At 47.4% G+C, this 17,884-nt stretch overlaps 1 protein-coding gene across 4 annotated transcripts in view; it reads right to left on the bottom strand.

Annotated features, from left to right (window-relative positions):
* Positions 1-17,884, bottom strand: part of LOC122541109 (calcium-binding mitochondrial carrier protein SCaMC-3-like) — a 130,791-nt gene that overhangs the window by 59,366 nt on the left and 53,541 nt on the right. For all 4 annotated transcript variants that reach the window (XM_043677675.1, XM_043677674.1, XM_043677676.1 and 1 more), the window contains one exon: positions 2,085-2,252. In XM_043677675.1, the coding sequence (XP_043533610.1) occupies positions 2,085-2,231 (147 nt within the window). In that variant the 5' untranslated portion in view covers positions 2,232-2,252. The remainder of the gene's footprint in view (positions 1-2,084; positions 2,253-17,884) is intronic.

Below are 17,884 nucleotides of genomic sequence, written 5' to 3'. Positions count from 1 at the left end.
CCTGACCTCTCTGCCCCCATCCCACTCCGGCCTATCACCCTTACCTTGACCTCCTTCCACCTATCCCATTTCCAACGCCCCTTTCCCAAGTCCCTCCTCCCTACCTTTTATCTTAGCCTGCTGGACACACTTTCCTCATTCCTGAAGAAGGGCTCAAGCCCGAAACGTCGATTCTCCTGCTCCTTAGATGCTGCCTGACCTGCTGCGCTTTTCCAGCAACACATTTTCAGCCCCCACCATATATACACATGATTTGGATTGGCTCAGGCTTGGAGGGCCGAAGGGTCTGTTCCTTGACTGTAAATTTTCCTTGTTCTTTGTTGTTTATTCAGTTCCTCAGCCATTTCATTGTATCCCACTACTATCTCTCCAGCGTCATTTTTCAGCAGCCCAGTGTCCACTTTTGCCACTTTTTTTTCCCTTTATATATCTAAAGAAACTCTTACAGTCTTCCTTTACATTCCTGGCTAGCTTACCCTCATACTTAATCTTCTCCCTCCTTATTTCTTTTTTTTTGCCCTCTGTTGTCTTTGCAAACTTCCCAATCCTCTGGTTTCCCATTGTCATTCACCACTTAAATGCTTTCTCTTTTGAAATGATATATTGAACAAACATTGATTGCTGTTCAGTCTTTTGTTCAATATATTATTTCAGCTGCATGACACTGTGATCTTTTGTTAAAAATTCTGTGTCTTATTGTCCTGCTCCACAGCTACCTGATGAAGAAGCAGTGCTCTGAAAGCTAGTGCTTCCAGATCAGCCTATTGGACTATAGCCTGGTGTTCTGTGATTTTTAACTTTGTCTACCCCAGTCCAACACCAGCTCCTTCGCATCATTCTTATAGCTGGGTTGAGATCACTACCCAAAAGAAGGGAAGTCAATATATTTGAAAAGTGATAATATCGAAAGATCCAGACAAAGAGTTGGATGACAGAATAAGAACAGAAATTTTCACAATATTTCTAAAACAAGAACAATGGGCTGAATGGTCTCTGTATTATAATTTATGCTCCTTAAACAGGAGGCAGGAGTGGTCATTTGATCTCTTGTGTCTGCTGTCTCATTTAAGAGCATCATGATTGATTTGATTGTAACTCCAACCCCACAATTCCGTCTACCCTAGATTTCTTTTCACCACCTTGCTTTCCAAGAATCTCTTGACATCTGGCTTAAAAGTTTCTGCTTCCGTTGCCTTTTGAGGAAAACCGTTGCCTTCTTTTCATGAAAAAAATGTTTTGCTTCATCCCTGTTTTAAATGAATAACCCTAATTTTGAAACCGTAACCTCGAGTCCAAGATTCTCCCATCAGAGTTAGTGTGGGGATAATTGTGGACTTGCAATCCGGAGACTCAAGTAGTATTCTGGAATCTGGGTTCAAGTCCCACAATGATGGAAATTCAATTATTTTAAGACATTCAAGAGAACATTGGATGATTATTTGGATAGAAATGGTATACAGGGATGTGGGGAAAAGGCAGGAGATTGGCACTAGGTAATAGAACTAGTGCAGACACGAGGGGCCAAATGGACTTCTTTGGTGCCATAACAATTCTGTGATTCTATGAAGAGGAACTATCCTCTCCACTGGTTTATTCCAGATATTTGTCTGGTAGACCTTCTTTGACCTCTTTTCAATGCATTTACATCCTTGCTTAAGTAAAAAGACCAATACTGTACACAGTTAAAAATCACACTACACCAGGTTATAGTCCAACAGATTTATTTGGAAGTCCTAGCTTTCAGATGCTAGTGTTTCAAATAAACTGGTTGGACTATAACCTGATGTTGTTGGATTTTTAACTTTGTCCACCCTAGTCCAACACCAGCACCTCCAAGTCAATACGGTACACAAGTATTCCAGATATGGTCTAACCTGTACCTTGTTTAACTGAAGCATGAACTTCCTCTTTTGCATTCAATCCCCCTCACAAAAACAAAATATTCTTCACACTTTCCTACTTATTGAATGCACTGGCATTTTACCCTTTTATAATTCTTATATTAGAACACGCTGACCCCTCAACATCTCACAGCTCGGTCAATTATTTTAATTTCCTCTTTGCCACCTATACCCACATTTTACCTGAATGTAGATTTTGAGTCGGTCAAGTGGGGCAGTTGAGGTACGGGACACTGCTCCTGCCATCGCTCCTGCTAGCAACTGCTTCCACCAGGTTGCCACATACGGCTCAGAATTTAGGGGTTCTGGGAATAAGAACCCTCCGTACATGCCTGAGTCAAGGTAATGATTCTGTAAGCAGAAAAGGTGAGGTTAAAAAATGCCTTTGAATCCTCTAGAAATGTTTCTCCATTCTTTCTCCCCAGAGGCAAGTGTTGATATTTAAGTTCAGTGTGTAAAGTACACCAGCTGAATAACTGACCAACAAGTGTGGCTAGTGAGCACATTAAGAGAAGAACCTCTCAGACAACGATTCCTTTGCACTGTCAATAGAGGTCCATCCATTGAATTTGCATGTCAGTGCATTGGTCAGTGGCTGTGTTTGTTGACACCATGGAGCATGTGCGCTATTCCATGTGAATAACACAGACATGCACTAATGGAGTGGCAATGAATAAGGTAGAGGTTGAATGGACCAGGGATAGTGATGTGATTGAGCTATGGGTTGAGAGAGATCGGGCAAGGAGCTGAAGGAGAACACATCATCTGGGGAAGACAAGACATTGGGACGTGTTCTGTTACCTGAGAACCAATCACACATTTGTCGGCAGGCAAAAGGTCTCTGCCATTGATAACTGTCATTAGTCTACAGACCAATTAACTTGTTTCCAAATGGATCTGCACCTGCACACCAATTCAGCTCCAAATCACCTGCAACACAAACTTTAATTTACTGCTTGTTCAAGCAAAATAACATGACATGATCCTTAAAGGTCTGTTATTACTGCTATCAATACCACAATCAACAAAGAAGAAGCACACACCCAGCTCAGTGTAACATCACTCCCATTAGTTCTGGATGTCTGGTCCTCACCTCTTCTCCTGTTCTATCAAGTCTTTTCTTCTCAAAAGTCATTCCTTTTTCTTTTCCTTGTTTACTACTTATTGTTATAAATGGGAGTGTTATAAATCTGGTGTCCATGATAATAACACCACAATCACGAGTGGTAGGACGCTTCCACATTTCCTCAGATCCCATTGCCCCATCATCTTTTAAGCTGCTGATCAACAGCCACAAAAGTAAAGAGCCACATTCACTCAAAAATAGCAATTGAGGTGCACTAAAACAAACGGCTTCTGTTGTCATCACAGCATGTATATGTGTCCCAATGCACCAACTCCAAGGTAGTCAATTCCACTCTGGGGGCCAAGACTGGCACTGATGCACCTCCACCCACTAAAATGACACACTACCCTGAACCCCACAGCAGGGGTGTTCACTAATAGCTGGTGCCACCATTGCTGTCAGTGAGGTGGGAGGTGAAAGCATCCTTACAGAAGGAAGACAGAGCGTAAAGCTAAACCCCTGAAGGCAAAGGACACAGGGCATGCTCCCAGGCAGCTCCAGGCCTACTGCGCCCCCACAAGATTTACACCTTGAGCTGTGTCACTACTGCATAGTTCCCCATTACCCAACCCTGTGACTATAAGATTCCAGCAATAGGGCCACACCACCCTGGCACAGGTGCACTCAGAATGAGTCACCATGGTCTTCCCCGAGCCCATCATTCCCTCAGTCTTTCATTTTTGTGTAAAGACTTGGGTAAGGAGGAGGAAGAGATTAGAAGAGAGGGGTTGATTGGAGAGGAGAGGCCACCACCACCTGAAAGAGGTGTTATTCCTTGAAGGGGAGGATTTTGTTAACTGCGGATTCAGTTATTGTGACTCCCTTGAGTCCATGCTACAAGTCCTTGGACAGTTGGTAGAGTTATTCAGACCATATACGTCAAGAGTTGCAGCTTTTATAGAACGGTTTTTATAGGACAGTACAACACAGTACAGGTCCTTTGGCCCTCGATGCTGTGCTGGCCTTTTGTCCTACTCTATGGTCAGACTAACCTACATACCCTACATTTTACTATCATCCATGTGCCTCTCTGAGAATTGTTTAAATGTCCCTAATCTATCTGACTTAACCACCACCACTGGCAGTGCATTCCACACACCTACCACTGTCTGTGTAAAAAACCTACCTCTGATATCTCCCCTAAACCTTCTACCAATCACCTTAAAATTATGCCCCCTTGTGATAGCCATTTCTGCCCTGGAAAAAAGTCTCTGGCTAACCACTCTATCTATGCCTCTCATCATCTTGTACATATCCATCAAGTCACCTCTCATCCTTCTTCACTCCAATGAGAAAAGCCTTAGCTCAGTCAACCTTTATTCATAAGACATGCTTTCTGGTCCAGGCAGCATCCTGGTTAATTTCCTCTGCACTCTCTCTAAAGCTTCCACATCGTTCCTATAATGAGGCAACCTAAACCGAACACAATATTCCATGTGTGGTCTAACAGGGCTTTCTAAAGCTGCAGCATAACATCGTGGTTTTTAAACTCAATCGCCCTGCTCATGAAAGCCAACACACCATATGCCTTCTTACAACCCTATCAACTTGGGTGGCAACTTTGAGGGATATATGGATGTGGACCCCAAGATCCCTCTGTTCTTCCACACTGACAAGAATCCTGCCTTTAACCCTGTAATCTACAGCTGAAAATGTGTTGCTGGAAAAGCACAGCAGGTCAGGCAGCATCCAAGGAACAGGAGAATCGACGTTTCGGGCATGAGCCCTTCTTCAGGAATGAGCCCTGAAGAAGGGCTCATGCCCGAAACGTTGATTCTCTTGCCCCTTGGATGCTGCCTGACCTGCTGCACTTTTCCAGCAACACATTTTCAGCTCTGATCGCCAGCATCTGCAGTCCTCACTTTCTCCCTGTAATCTACATTCAAATTCAACCTTCCAAAATGAATCACTTCTCATTTTTCCAGTTTGAACTCAATTTGCCACCTCTCAGCCCGGTTCTGCATCCTGTCAACGTCCCGTTACAACCTACAACAGCCCTCCACATTACCCACAACTGCAGCAACCTTTGTGGGATTGACAAATTTACTAACACACCCCTCCACTTCCTCATCCAAATCACAAACAGCAGAGGTCCCAGAACAGATCCCTGTGGAACACCACTGGTCACCAAGCTCCTGGCTGAATACTTTTCATCTATTACCACCCTCTGTCTTCTATAGGCCAGTCAATTCTGTATGCATATAGCAAAATTTCCCTGTATCCCATGTTTCCTTACTTTCTGAATGGGGAACCTTATCAAACACCTTGCTAAAATCCATATACACCACATCCATTGTTCTACCTTCATTAATGCGTTTGTCACAGCCTCAAAGAATTCAATAAGGTTTGTGAGGCATGACCTGCCCCTCACAAAGCGATGCTGACTATCTGTAATCAAACCATGTTTTTCAAATAATCTTAAATTCTGTCTCTCAGAATCCACTTTGGCCATTCTAATATTGTTGGATCATAGGGTAACGGCCAGGATAGGTAAGATCTTTCAGCTTCCTCCCCAGATCTTCATACTGAGCACCTCAGTCCAGGAGTGGAGAACCTTTTCCCCGGGAGGTGATGACCCATTACTGGGAGGAGTGCAAAACTCCAAGACCCTGCCACCCAATAACTCCTGCCCCCACCTCATCCCAGTGAAGGCCATCTTGAAACAGCCTGTCGGAAATCCGAGGAACATCGCCAACTAGTGGTACTGAACCAATCCCTACTCTCTCAGTGGGACAGGGGTCAACACTGAGGATGACCACCCAGTGGAGGGTGAGGGCTCACCCATTGGCTTTGGTGACAATGCAAAATTTATATCCCCCAAAATTCCAATGCCCCCCCCATCCCTAACTCAGCTTCTAGTCATTCAACACTGAGGACGTCCAAGAGTTTCTGAGGGAGCTTCTTGAACTTCAGTCCAATTGGTCTTGGACTGAAGTAATCATTTCAAACTGGTCTTTGGTCTACCCTGGTAGTTCAGAACACCTAGGAGAAAGTGAGGACTGCAGATGCTGGAGTACCAGAGTTGCAAAATGTGGTGCTGGAAAAACACAGCAGGCCAGGTAGCATCCGAGGAGCAGGAGAATCGACATTTTGGACATAAGGGCTGAAGAAGGGCTTATGCCTGAAACGTCGATTCTCCTGCTCCTCGGATGCTGCCTGGCCTGCTGTGTTTTTCCAGCACCACATTTTGCAACTCTAGTTCAGAATACCACCTGGAATGCACTGGAATACTGGAACAGCACATTCCCCAGGTGGGCTCCAGAAGGAGACAAGGGTTTTGTGTGCTCCATGCACTGAGGGCGTTGTTCATGTGAGCATTGTGCCTTTGGCATGAAGGCAATAATAGCCAACCTCAACATCGATGGCAACAGGAAGCTACTACTCAGGTTCCTGTATGCAATGTGCTTCCTGCAGAAAACCCGTACCACCACAAGAGATGAAACCACTTGGGTCCTGTAGTAGCAAGGCGTGCTCTACATGAGTCACCTTGTCTCCAATTCTGGTGGGGTTACTAGCTTGTTGGCACCAGATTTTCAGCTGGAGATCTTGAGGGTCAAGGGGCCAATGCCAGGTCGTTTGCTCATCAGATGGTCCAAAAAGGAGGTGTGATATTTCATTTTGTAAATGTGTATGCTCCTCTGGTCAGAGCAAGGCAAATGCACTTCTTTGAAGAAGTGTCCACTCACTGCACCTCCATCAACAAAGGCCAGTAAGATATTCACAGGAGAAATTTTAACTGCACCGTTGCAGCACTCAGATTGGTCTAGTGTCAAGCAGGAGGTTGAGGCACCAGGTCAAGTCCTTCAACCTGTTGGACAACTGGAGAAATCTCTATCCTGACTCCATGACTTTTACTTTTGTGAGGCCTCGAGTCAGAGTGTCAAGAATCAATCATCAGTACATAACATTGGTGTATGTTGTCTGAGTTTTGGTGAATGGCATGCAACATATGCCATGCACGGACCACCACGTCATTCTATGTCAGGCTGAGGATGAGCTTTTGCAGGATTTGTTCTGTCAGTTTTGGGCCAGCTAGAAAAGGAAGCAGGTGGCTTCCCACCTTGAGGGTATGGTGGAATGTGGGCAATGGTCATATCCACGACTTCTGTCAGCAGTTCGAAAGAGTGTCAACAAACAGACAGAAATCCAGGATTGAGGAACTGAAGAAGGAGGTGCTTGACCTGGAGTCATGTCTCAGTCTGTTCAACGAGGACCCAGACTTGCAAAGCAAAGAGAAGAAGAACACACTGCAGCTTATCAGGTCCTGGGTTACATACATGAGTTCGCGAATCTGAGTCTTCCGGGATCTGGACCAAGGCACACCCTTTTCTTACTCACTGGGAGAAAGGCACGGGATCCACCAGCAGTTCCATTGCTGGCCATCGTCTCAGGTCCGGAGAGCATCAGAACCCAAACCATAGCCTATTACATGCTTCTGTTCTCTCTGAATCCATCCAGCGAGGATGCTCACAGAGTTTATGGGAGGACTTACTGCAGGTCAGCCTGAAGAACGCCAGGATGCTTGATGCTCCCATCACCTAGAGGAGCTGACTTGGCTCTTACCTGAATCTCAAGGGGCAATCTGCAGGGCTGGATGGGTTTACCATGAAGTTCTTCAGGGAATTCTGGGACATTGTGGAGAACAATTGAGTGATCACTGGAAGAATATTTTACGGCCAGAGAGCCTTTCCTGGTGTATTGGTGTATTTCTTGGTGTTCAAGAAAGGGAACCTTCACTTCTTAAAAAACTGGTATCTGGCCTTCCTCCTCAGTATGGATTACAAGAACTTTGCCAGGGTTTGTCATCTCACCTGGGATCTGTGCTGGACCACAGTCCTAAATGGCTCCCAACAGAGGATCAATGACAATGTCCATCTGCTCCAGGACTTGATCCACTTTTCCCAGTGGACAGGCCAGTCATGTGCCTTCCTGTCCTTCAATGAGGGAAAGGTGCATGTCAGGTTGCATCTGCTCAGGACTCTGCAAGCATTCAGGTTCAGGACACAGTTTGTCACCTGTGTCTGACTTTTGTACGCCACCTGTAATGGACTAGGCCAGACCACTCAAACCATTCTTGAGCAGGCAACCGAGACCATAACTTTGCGATTTGTTTTAGTAAGTGTACGATGAAAAGTACCCACAGTAAGCTAGCTAGATTGACTATGAGGCTTTAAAACAGACAGAAATTTATTCACAATGAAACACAAAGAACAGAATAAAGAACCCCTACAGAACTCAGTCTATCCAAACTTATGCTGTTCCGAATATACACAACAGTCCCAATAAGCAAACCCTGCTAAAACACAGTTTTAAAAAAAGAAACAGATCTTACAGGTTGAAGTTAGAAGGGGAAGAAAGAGAGAGAGTTTCCACACAGTCCACTGTTGAACTCCTAACTAGTTTTGGACTGAACCACTCAGCTCGAGAGCTGACCACTCCCCTTTCATTATATAGGTCACTTCTAAAACATGACCACTTTGGCCTGAAGTCTCATTTGTTTACATATAAACAAAAATGCCTCTCAATACCCTTTAATCTCCATACCAAACCAGACTAATCAGAACCAGGAGTGGTTTATTACTTCTCTGAAAAAGACCAAGGACACAGTATCCTTGAAACAAAGAACAGCTTTTAGACAAAAGGGACCAGCTTTGTGACACACCAAGAAATGTCTGATTAAAGTTAACGGGTCCATGATGGTGCCCCTTTGCTTTGAGAGAGGAGACCATCAGGGCTGCCCCAGTCCTGCCAGTTGTGTCCTATCGGTGGAGTCCTTCCTGTAAACTCTTGCAGAGGAGGTTGGGGTGGCACGGTGGCACTGTGGTAAGCACTGCTGCCTCACAGCATCAGGAACCTGGATTCGATCCCAGCCTTGAGGCAAGGATGTCTCAGAGAGGGTGAAGAATATTCTAAAAGGGGAGAGTGACCAGCAGGAGATCATTGTGGCAATGACATAGGTAGAGAAAGGGATGAAGTTCTGCAGAGAGAATGTAGGAAACTAGGCAGGAGGTTAAAAAGTAAGTCCTCAAATGTCATAATATCTGGATGGCTACTGGTGCCACATGCTAGCAAGAGTAGTTATAGGACGATAGAGCAGATGAATGTGTGGCTGAGGAGCTGGTGCATGGGCAAGGATTCACATTTATGGATCCCTTCAGGGATGCCCTGTACAAGGGGACAGGTTCCTGAATCGGAAGGGCACCATCATCCTTGCAGGGTGATTTGCTATTGCTACTTGGGAGGTTTGCAACTCTTGGGGGAGTGTGGGAAAAACAAAAAAAAGACAGAAAAGAGAAAAAGTTGAGGCTGGTGCAGTAGATAGGGGGAGCAAGTTAAATAGTTAAAGCAGACAGGAGACTAAAGTAAGTCTGATAAATTAAACTGCATTTACTTCGATGCAAGAGACTTAACAAGTAAAGCAAGGAACTTAGGGCATGGTTGGAAACATCGGACTAGGATATCATCGCTATTATAGCAACATGGCTCCGGGATGGACAGGACTGGCAGCTTAATGTTCTGGGGTAGAGATGCTACAGAAAGATTGAAAAGGGAGGCAAGAGAGGAGAGGGAGTAGTATTTTTGGTAAGGGATATCATTACGGCTGTATTGGGGGAGGATATTCTTGGGTGATCGTCCAATGAAGTTATATGGGTAAAACTGAGAAATAAGAAAGTGATGATCATTTTGTTGGGATTGTATTATGGACCCCCAAATAGTCATTGAAAAATTGAGAAGCAAATACGTAAGGGGATCTCAGATATCTGTAAGAATAATAGGGTTGTAAAAATAGGGGTTTTTAACTTTCCAAACGTAGACTGGGGCTGTCATAGTGTTAAGGGTTTGGATGGCGAGGAACTTATAAGTATGTACAAGAAATCTTCCTTGTTCAATATGTGAATGCACCTGCTAAAGAAGGAGCAATACTTGACCTTTTTTAGGGAAAGAAGGCAGGGCAAGTGACTGAAGTGTCAGTGGGGGAGCACTTTGGGGTAAGTGACCATAAGTCTAAAAGTTTTAAAATTTTTATGGAAAAGGATAGACTTGATCAAACAGTTAAAGCTCTGAACAGGTGAAAGGCCAATTTTGACAGTTTTAGACAGGAACTTTAAAAAGTTGATTGGGGGAGGCTATTTTGCAGGTAAAGGGATGGTTAGAAAGTGGGAGGTCTTTAAAAATGAGATAATGAGACTTCAGAGACCGTATGTTCCTGTTAATGTGAAGGGTAAGGCTGGTAAGGAATGCTGGACGACAAGAGAAATTGAGGCTCTGTTCAAGAAAAATAAGGAAGCACATATCGGGTATAGACAGCTGGAATCAAATGAACCCCTAAAGAAGTATAAGGGCAATAGGAGTGTATTTAAGAGGGAAATCATGGAGGTGAAAAGGAGACATGAGATAGCTTTGGCAAATAGGGTTAAGGAGAATCGAAAGAGATTCTATTATAAGTACATTAAGGGCAAAAGAGTAATTAAGGAGAGAATATGCCGTCTATGTGTGGAACCACAGGAGGTGTTTGAGACACTAAACGTGTATTTCATGTCTGTATTTACTGTGGAGACGGACATGGAATCTAAGGAACTTGTGGAAATAAATAGTGATGTTTTGAAAAGAGCTCATATTACAGAGGAGGAGGTGCGGAAGGCCTTGAAACGTATAAAGGTAGATAAATCCCCAGGACTTGATCAGGTGTTTCCCAGAACTTTGTGGGAAGCTAGGGAAGAGATTACTGGGCTCTTGCTGAGATATTTGTATCATCAACAGTCACAAGAGGGGCCAGAAGGCTGGAGGTTCGCTAATGTGGTGCCATTATTTAAGAAAGGCTGCAAGGAAACGTCAGGGAACTATAAACTGGTGAGTGATGCTGGAAAAGCACTGCAGGTCAGGCAGCATTTGAGGAGCAGGAAAATCGACGTTTTGGGCAAAAGCCCTTCATCACCCACACCAGGTTCTAGCTCCCAGCTCTGCCGGGTTTTCACCATCCCCCCCAGACCTCCCCCTCACTGTGGACGATCAGTCCTCAGCAAAGGCCTTTAAATCCTGATGAAGGGCTTTTGCCCGAAATGTTGATTTTTCTGCTCCTCAGATGCTGCCTGACCTGCTGTGTCTTTCCAGCACCGCTCTAATCTAGACTCTGGTTTCCAGCATCTGCAGTCCTCACTTTTGCCTACTATAAACGGGTGAGCCTTATATCAGTAGTGGGTAAATTGTTGGAGGAGGGACAGGGTTTACAAGCATTTGGAAAAGCAAGGATTGATTAGACAGCATCAACATGGCTTTGTGCGTGGGAAATCATGTGTCATGAATTTGATTGAGTTTTTTGAAGCAGTGACAAAGATGATTGATGAAGTCAGAGCAATAGACGTTGTCTATATGGACTTCAGCAAAGTATTCCACAAGTTTCTGCATGGTAGACTGGTTGGTAAGGTTAGATCACATGCGATCCAGGGAGACCTAACTAATTGAATACAAAAGGGACAACTCAATGGTTAGCACCGCTGCCTCACAGTATCAGTGCCTCAGGTTTGATTCCAGCCTCAGGCGAGTGTCTGTATGGAGTTTGCACATTCTCCCCTTGCCTGTGTGGGTTTCCTCCGGGTGCTCCAGTTTTCTCCTACGATCCAGAGATGTGCAGGTCAGGTGAATTGGCCATGCTAAATTGCCCATAGTGTTATGTGCATTAATCAGAGGGAAATGGGTCTGGGTGAGTTACTCTTCAGAGGGTCGGTGTGGACTTTTGGGCCAAATGACCTGTTTCCATACTGTAGGGAATCTAATCTAATCTAAAATTGGCTTGAAGGCAGGAGACAGAGGGTGGTGGTAGAGGGTTCTTTTTCAGACTGGATGCCTGTGATCAGTGGAGTGCCACAAGGATCGGTGCTGGGTCCAGTGCTTTTTATCATTTATATAAATGATTTGGATGTGAACATCGGAGGTATGGTTAGTAAGTTTGCAGATGTCCACCAAAATAGGAGGTATAGTGGACAGCAAAGAAAATTATCTCAGAGGAAAATGGGACCTTGATCAGATCAGCCAATGGGCCGAGGAGTAACAGTTGAAGTTTAGTTTAGATAATTGTGAGGTATTGCATTTTCACTGTCATGGAATCATAGAGATGTATAACATAGAAACAGACCCTTCAGTCCAACTCATCCACGCCGACCAGATATCATAAGGCAAATCAGGTCTTACACGGTTAATGGTAGGGTGCTGGGAGTGTTGCTGAATAAAAAGACCTAGGGGTGCAGGTACTTAGTTCCTTGAAAGTGGAGTTTTGGGTGGAAGAGTAAGGAAGAAAGCATTTGGCATGCTTTCCTCCATGGGTCAGAACATTGAGTACAGGAATTGGGATGTCAAGTTGCAGTGGTGCAGGACATTGGTGAGGCCACTTTTAGAATACCGCATACAATTCTGGTCGCCCTTCTATAGGAAAGATGTTATTCATAGAATCCCTACAGTATGGAAACAGGCCATTTGGTCTGAAAAGTATCCCACCAGACCCATTCCCCTACCCTACAAGTTTCCTGACTAACGCACCTAACCTACACATCCCTGAACACTAATGGCAATTTAGCTTGGCCAATCCACCTAATCTGCACATCTTTGGACTGTGGGAGGAAACCAGAGCACCCAGAGGAAACCCAAGCAGACACAGGGAGAATGTGCAGACTCCACACAGTCGCCCGAGGCTGGAATCAAATCTGGTGTCTGGTGCTGTGAGGCAGCAGTGCTAACCATTGAGCCATTGTGCTGCTGTTGTGAAACTTAAGAGGGTGCAAAGATTTATAGGGATGTTGCCAGAATTGGAAGCTTTGAGCTAAAGTGAGAGGCTGAAAAGGCTGGGCTTTTTATCTCTGGATTGTCAGAGATTGAGGGAGACCACATGGAGGTTTATAAAATCATGAGGGGCATGGATCAAGGTCTTTTTCCGAAGTTGGGAGATTCCAAGATAAGTGGCCATAAGAAGTTTAAGATGAGAGAGGAAAGATTTAAAAAGGACCTGAGGTGTAACTTTTTCAAGCAGAAGGTGGTGCGTGCATGGAATGAGCAGCCAGAGGAAGTGGTGGGGATGGATATGATTACATTTAAAAGGCACCTGGATGGGTGTATGAATAGGAAGAGTTTAGAGGGATATGGGCCAAATGTTAGCAAATGGGACGAGATCGAATTGGGATATTTGGTCAGTGTGGACAAGTTGGATTGAAGGGTTGTTTCCGTGCTGTATCACTCTATGACTCACTGGGTGGATTTTGCACATTCTCCCTGTGTATGCATGGGTTTCTGCCTGGTGTTCCAGTTTCCTCCCATGGTCCAGAGGTTAGCAGATTAGGTGGATTAGTCATGTTAAATTGCTCCATACTGTCCAGGGATGTGGAGGTAGGGTGGCATAGCCTGGTAAAAACCCCACATGGGATTACAGGGATGGCGTGGCAGGGTGGGTCTGATACCCTTCAGAGGATCGGTGCAGACTCAAAGGGCTGAGTGGTCTCTTTCTACACTATGATTGGCTCTGCGCAGAATTGATGTGGGGGTGGTCATTGGAGGTACTCCTCATTTCCTGTGTCTGGGTTGTATCCCAGCCTGGCTGAGGGATCCTGGCTGGTGAACTGGCAGGACTAGTGGGGCAAAGTCTCATCTTACCTAAGCCACTGGACAGGACTGCACCAAGTCCTATCTGAAGGAGCAGAACACTGGGTATAAACCAACTGGCGACCTCCATGTTGTCATACTGGCTAGTTTCTTTTGCAGAGAATTTTAATTAATTTCTTCTACAACAAGAAGATACATTGGATTGTGGTAGAGGCTCTGAGTCTCCCCTTAAGGAGGGTGATGATTCGCTGGAGTGTTTCTGCACCAAGGTGGTGATGTTGCATTTTCAGATACTTTATGTTGAGCCTCCAGCTAAATGCTGTGCTTTTGGGACATATTTCTTCTTCGGGTGCATGACCTGCAGCTCCTGTTCACTGACTGCAAGGGTCTTCAGGTCTCCATCAGAATACTGCTTTGTCTTTACCAGCATGTGGGGTGGCACGGTGGCACAGTTGTTAGCACTGCTATCTCACAGCACCAGGGCCTCAGCTTCAATTCCAACCACGGGCAACTGTCTGTATGAAGTTTACACATTCTCCATGCATCTGCGTGTGTTTCCTCTGGGTGCTCTAGATTCCTCCCACACAGTCCAAAGATGTGCATGTTAGACGAATTGGCTATTCTACATTGCCCATTAGTCAGAGGGAAGAGGGGCTGGGAGGGTTACTCTTGGAGGGTCGGTGTGGGTTTGTTGGGCCAAATGGCCTGTTTCCATACTGTAGGGAATCTAATCTAACCTAATCATCTGACTAATGTTTGGAATATAGTCAACTTGCACTGGGTCTTCTCACTATCAAGAGTAGCAGCTACCATCAGGACTTGGCACCTCCATCTTCATGGATTTGAATGGCTGCTGGAGGGGAGGGCCATTTCTGGAGGGGAGACAAGAGTCAGGGACTGGTGCTGGGAGGCCTGGGCTGGATGTTGCTGCAGGAAATGGCAAAGTAGTGGGGGTGAATGTCTATTAAACAAAACCAGCAAAGCTGAGACCTTATGTCAGGCCTTATGTGTACCTGCTGCTCAGAGGGAATTCACATTGGCTCCAAGTTCCAAACCCTTGAACAAGAAGGCTGCACCACACAACTTCATAGAAATTCCCTGAACATCTTTCCTCCTGTGTTTCCTGAGAGTTGGTCAGGCCTAACTGTTTATTTTGAATTGTTGTAGAATCTGTGCACCATGTGTACGTTGATTATGGAGAATTGCAATTATTTTTTAAATCAACATGCACAGATGTGCTGCTACACAATTCTGAAGCAGATGGGACCAAACATTCCTATCTCAGTGGCTGGGACCCTATCACTGGATCACACAAGTCTTTTTGGCTGATTACATTTAGTTTAACAAATCTGATGTTGTTTTCATGGTCACACTTCAACCTCATGCTCCTGATCTTTCAGCTCCCGATGCAGAATTTTGAGGGGGAGAAAGTGAGGACTGCAGATGCAGAAGAGAATCTCGTCACTTGCCTGCTCTCGGGCATGGCCAAAAAAGGTCACAGACCGGCAAACCCTGGAACAGCGTGTGGGCTGTGAGCCCTGGAACAGCGTGTGGGCCGTGAGCCCTGCAGCAGTATATGGTCTGTAAGCCCTGGAATAGCGTGTGGGCCGTGAGCCCTGCAGCAGCGTATGGTCTGTAAGCCCTGGAACAGCATGTGGGCCGTGAGTCCTGGAACAGCGTGTGAGCCGTGAGTCTTGGAACAGCGTGTGGGCTATGAGCCCTGGAGCAGTGTGTGGGTTGTGAGCCCTGGGACAGTGTGTGGGCTATGAGCCCTGGAACAGCGTGTGGGTTGTGAGCCCTGGGACAGTGTGTGGGCTATGAGCCCTGGAACAGATTGTGGGCCATGAGCCCTGGAGCAGTGTGTGGGCTGTGAGCCCTGGAACAGCGTGTGGGCTGTGAGCCCTGGAACAGCGTGTGGGCTATGAGCCCTGGAACAGATTGTGGGCCGTAAGCCCTGGAACAGATTGTGGGCCGTGAGCCCTGGAACAGATTGTGGGCCGTGAGCCCTGGAGCAGTGTCTGGGCCGTGAGCCCTGGAACAGCATGTGGGCTGTAAGCCCTTGAACAGCGTGTGGGCTATGAGCCCTGGAACAGCATGTGGGCTGTGAGCCCTGGGACAGTGTGTGGGCTATGAGCCCTGGAACAGATTGTGGGCCGTGAGCCCTGGAGCAATGTGTGGGCCGTGAGCACTGGAAGAGCATGTGGGCCGTGAGTCCTGGAACAGCGTGTGGGCCGTGAGCCTTGGAACAGCGTGTGGGCCATGAGCCCTGCGACAGGGTGTGGGCCGGGAGCTCTAGGACAGGGTGTGGGCCGTAAGTCCTGGAACAGAGTGTGAGCTGTGAGCCCTGGAACAGCATGTGGGCTATGAGCCTTGGAACAGCATGTGGGCTATGAGCCTTGGAACAGCGTGTGGGCCGTGAGCCCTGGGACAGAGTGTGGCTGTGAACCTTGGAACAGTGTGTAGGCTGTGAGACCTGGAACAGCGTGTGGGCTGTGAGCCTTGGAACAGCGTGTGGGCTATGAGCCCTGGAACAGCGTGTGGGCTATGAGCCCGGGAACAGCGTGTGGGCTATGAGCCCTGAAACAGAGTGTGGGCCAAGAGCCCTAGGACAGTGTGTGGACCGTGAGCCTTGGAACAGAGTGTGGGCTGTGAGTCCTGGAACAGCGTGTGGGCTGTGAGCCTTTGAACAGATTGTGGGCTGTGAACCTTGGAACAGCGTGTGGGCTGTGAGCCTTGGAACAGCGTGTGGGCTATGAGCCCTGGAACAGCGTGTGGGCTATGAGCCCGGGAACAGCGTGTGGGCTATGAGCCCTGAAACAGAGTGTGGGCCATGAGCCCTAGGACAGTGTGTGGGCCGTGAGCCTTGGAACAGAGTGTGGGCTGTGAGTCCTGGAACAGCGTGTGGGCTGTGAGCCTTTGAACAGATTGTGGGCTGTGAACCTTGGAACAGCGTGTGGGCTGTGAGCCCTGGAACAGCGTGTGGGCGGTGAGCCCTGGGACAGAGTGTGGTCCGTGAGCCCTGGGACAGAGTGTGGTCCGTGAGCCCTGGGACAGAGTGTGGGCTATGAGCCCTGGAACAGAGTGTGGGCCGTGAGTCCTGGAACAGCGTGTGGGCCGTGAGCCCTGGGACAGAGTGTGGGCCGTGAGCCCTGGAACAGCGTGTGGGTCATGAGTCCTGGAACAGCATGTGGGCTATGAGCCTTGGAAGAGAGTGTGGGCCGTGAGCCCTGGGACAGAGTGTGGGCCGTGAGCCCTGGAACAGAGTGTGGGCCGTGAGTCCTGGAACAGCGTGTGGGCCATGAGTCCTGGAACAGCATGTGGGCTATGAGCCTTGGAAGAGAGTGTGGGCTATGAGCCCTGGGACTGAGTGTGGGCAATGAGCCCTGGGACAGAGTGTGGGCCATGAGCCTTGGAACAGAGTGTGGGCTGTGAACCTTGGAACAGCGTGTGGGCTGAGAGTCCTGGAACAGTGTGTGGGCCATGAGTCCTGGAACATCGTGTGGGCCGTGAGCCTTGGAACAGCATGTGGGCTAAGAGTCCTGGAACAGCGTGTGGGCCATGAGTCCTGGAACAGCATGTGGGCCGTGAGCCTTGGAACAGAGTGTGGGCCGTGAGTCCTGAAACACCCTGTGGGCCGTGAGTCCTGGAACAACTATGAGCCTTGGAACAGCGTGTGGACTATGAGCCTTGGAACAGAGTGTGGGCTGTGAGTCCTGGAACAGCGTGTGGGCTGTGAGTCCTGGAACTGCATGTGGGCTTGAACCCTTGAACAGTGTGTGGGCCGTGAGCCTTGGAACAGCATGTGGGCTATGACGTCTGGAACAGAGCGTGGGCCGTGAGTCCTGGAACAGCGTGTGGGCTGTGAGCCTTGGAACAGAGTGTGGGCCATGAGCCTTGGAACAGCATGTGGGCTATGAGCCCTGGAACAGAATGTGGGCCGTGAGTCCTGCAACTGCGTGTGGGCTTGAACCCTAGAACAGTCTGTGGGCCGTGAGCCTTGGAACAGCATGTGGGCTATGAGCTCTGGAACAGAGTGTGGGCCGTGAGTCCTGGAACTGCGTGTGGGCTTGAACCCTAGAACAGTCTGTGGGCCGTGAGCCTTGGAACAGAGTGTGGGCCGTGAGTCCTGGAACAGCGTGTGGGCCGTGACTCCTTGAACAGCGTGTGGGCCGTGAGCCCTGGAACAGCATGTGGGCTATGAGCTCTGGAACAGAGCGTGGGCCGTGAGCCCTGGGACAGAGTGTGGGCTGTGAGCCTTGGAACAGAGTGT

Source organism: Chiloscyllium plagiosum, chromosome 36 (genome assembly GCF_004010195.1).
Source record: "Chiloscyllium plagiosum isolate BGI_BamShark_2017 chromosome 36, ASM401019v2, whole genome shotgun sequence".
In the NCBI taxonomy this organism is placed as follows: domain Eukaryota; kingdom Metazoa; phylum Chordata; class Chondrichthyes; order Orectolobiformes; family Hemiscylliidae; genus Chiloscyllium; species Chiloscyllium plagiosum.
This window is presented reverse-complemented; position numbering and strand designations above follow the sequence as displayed.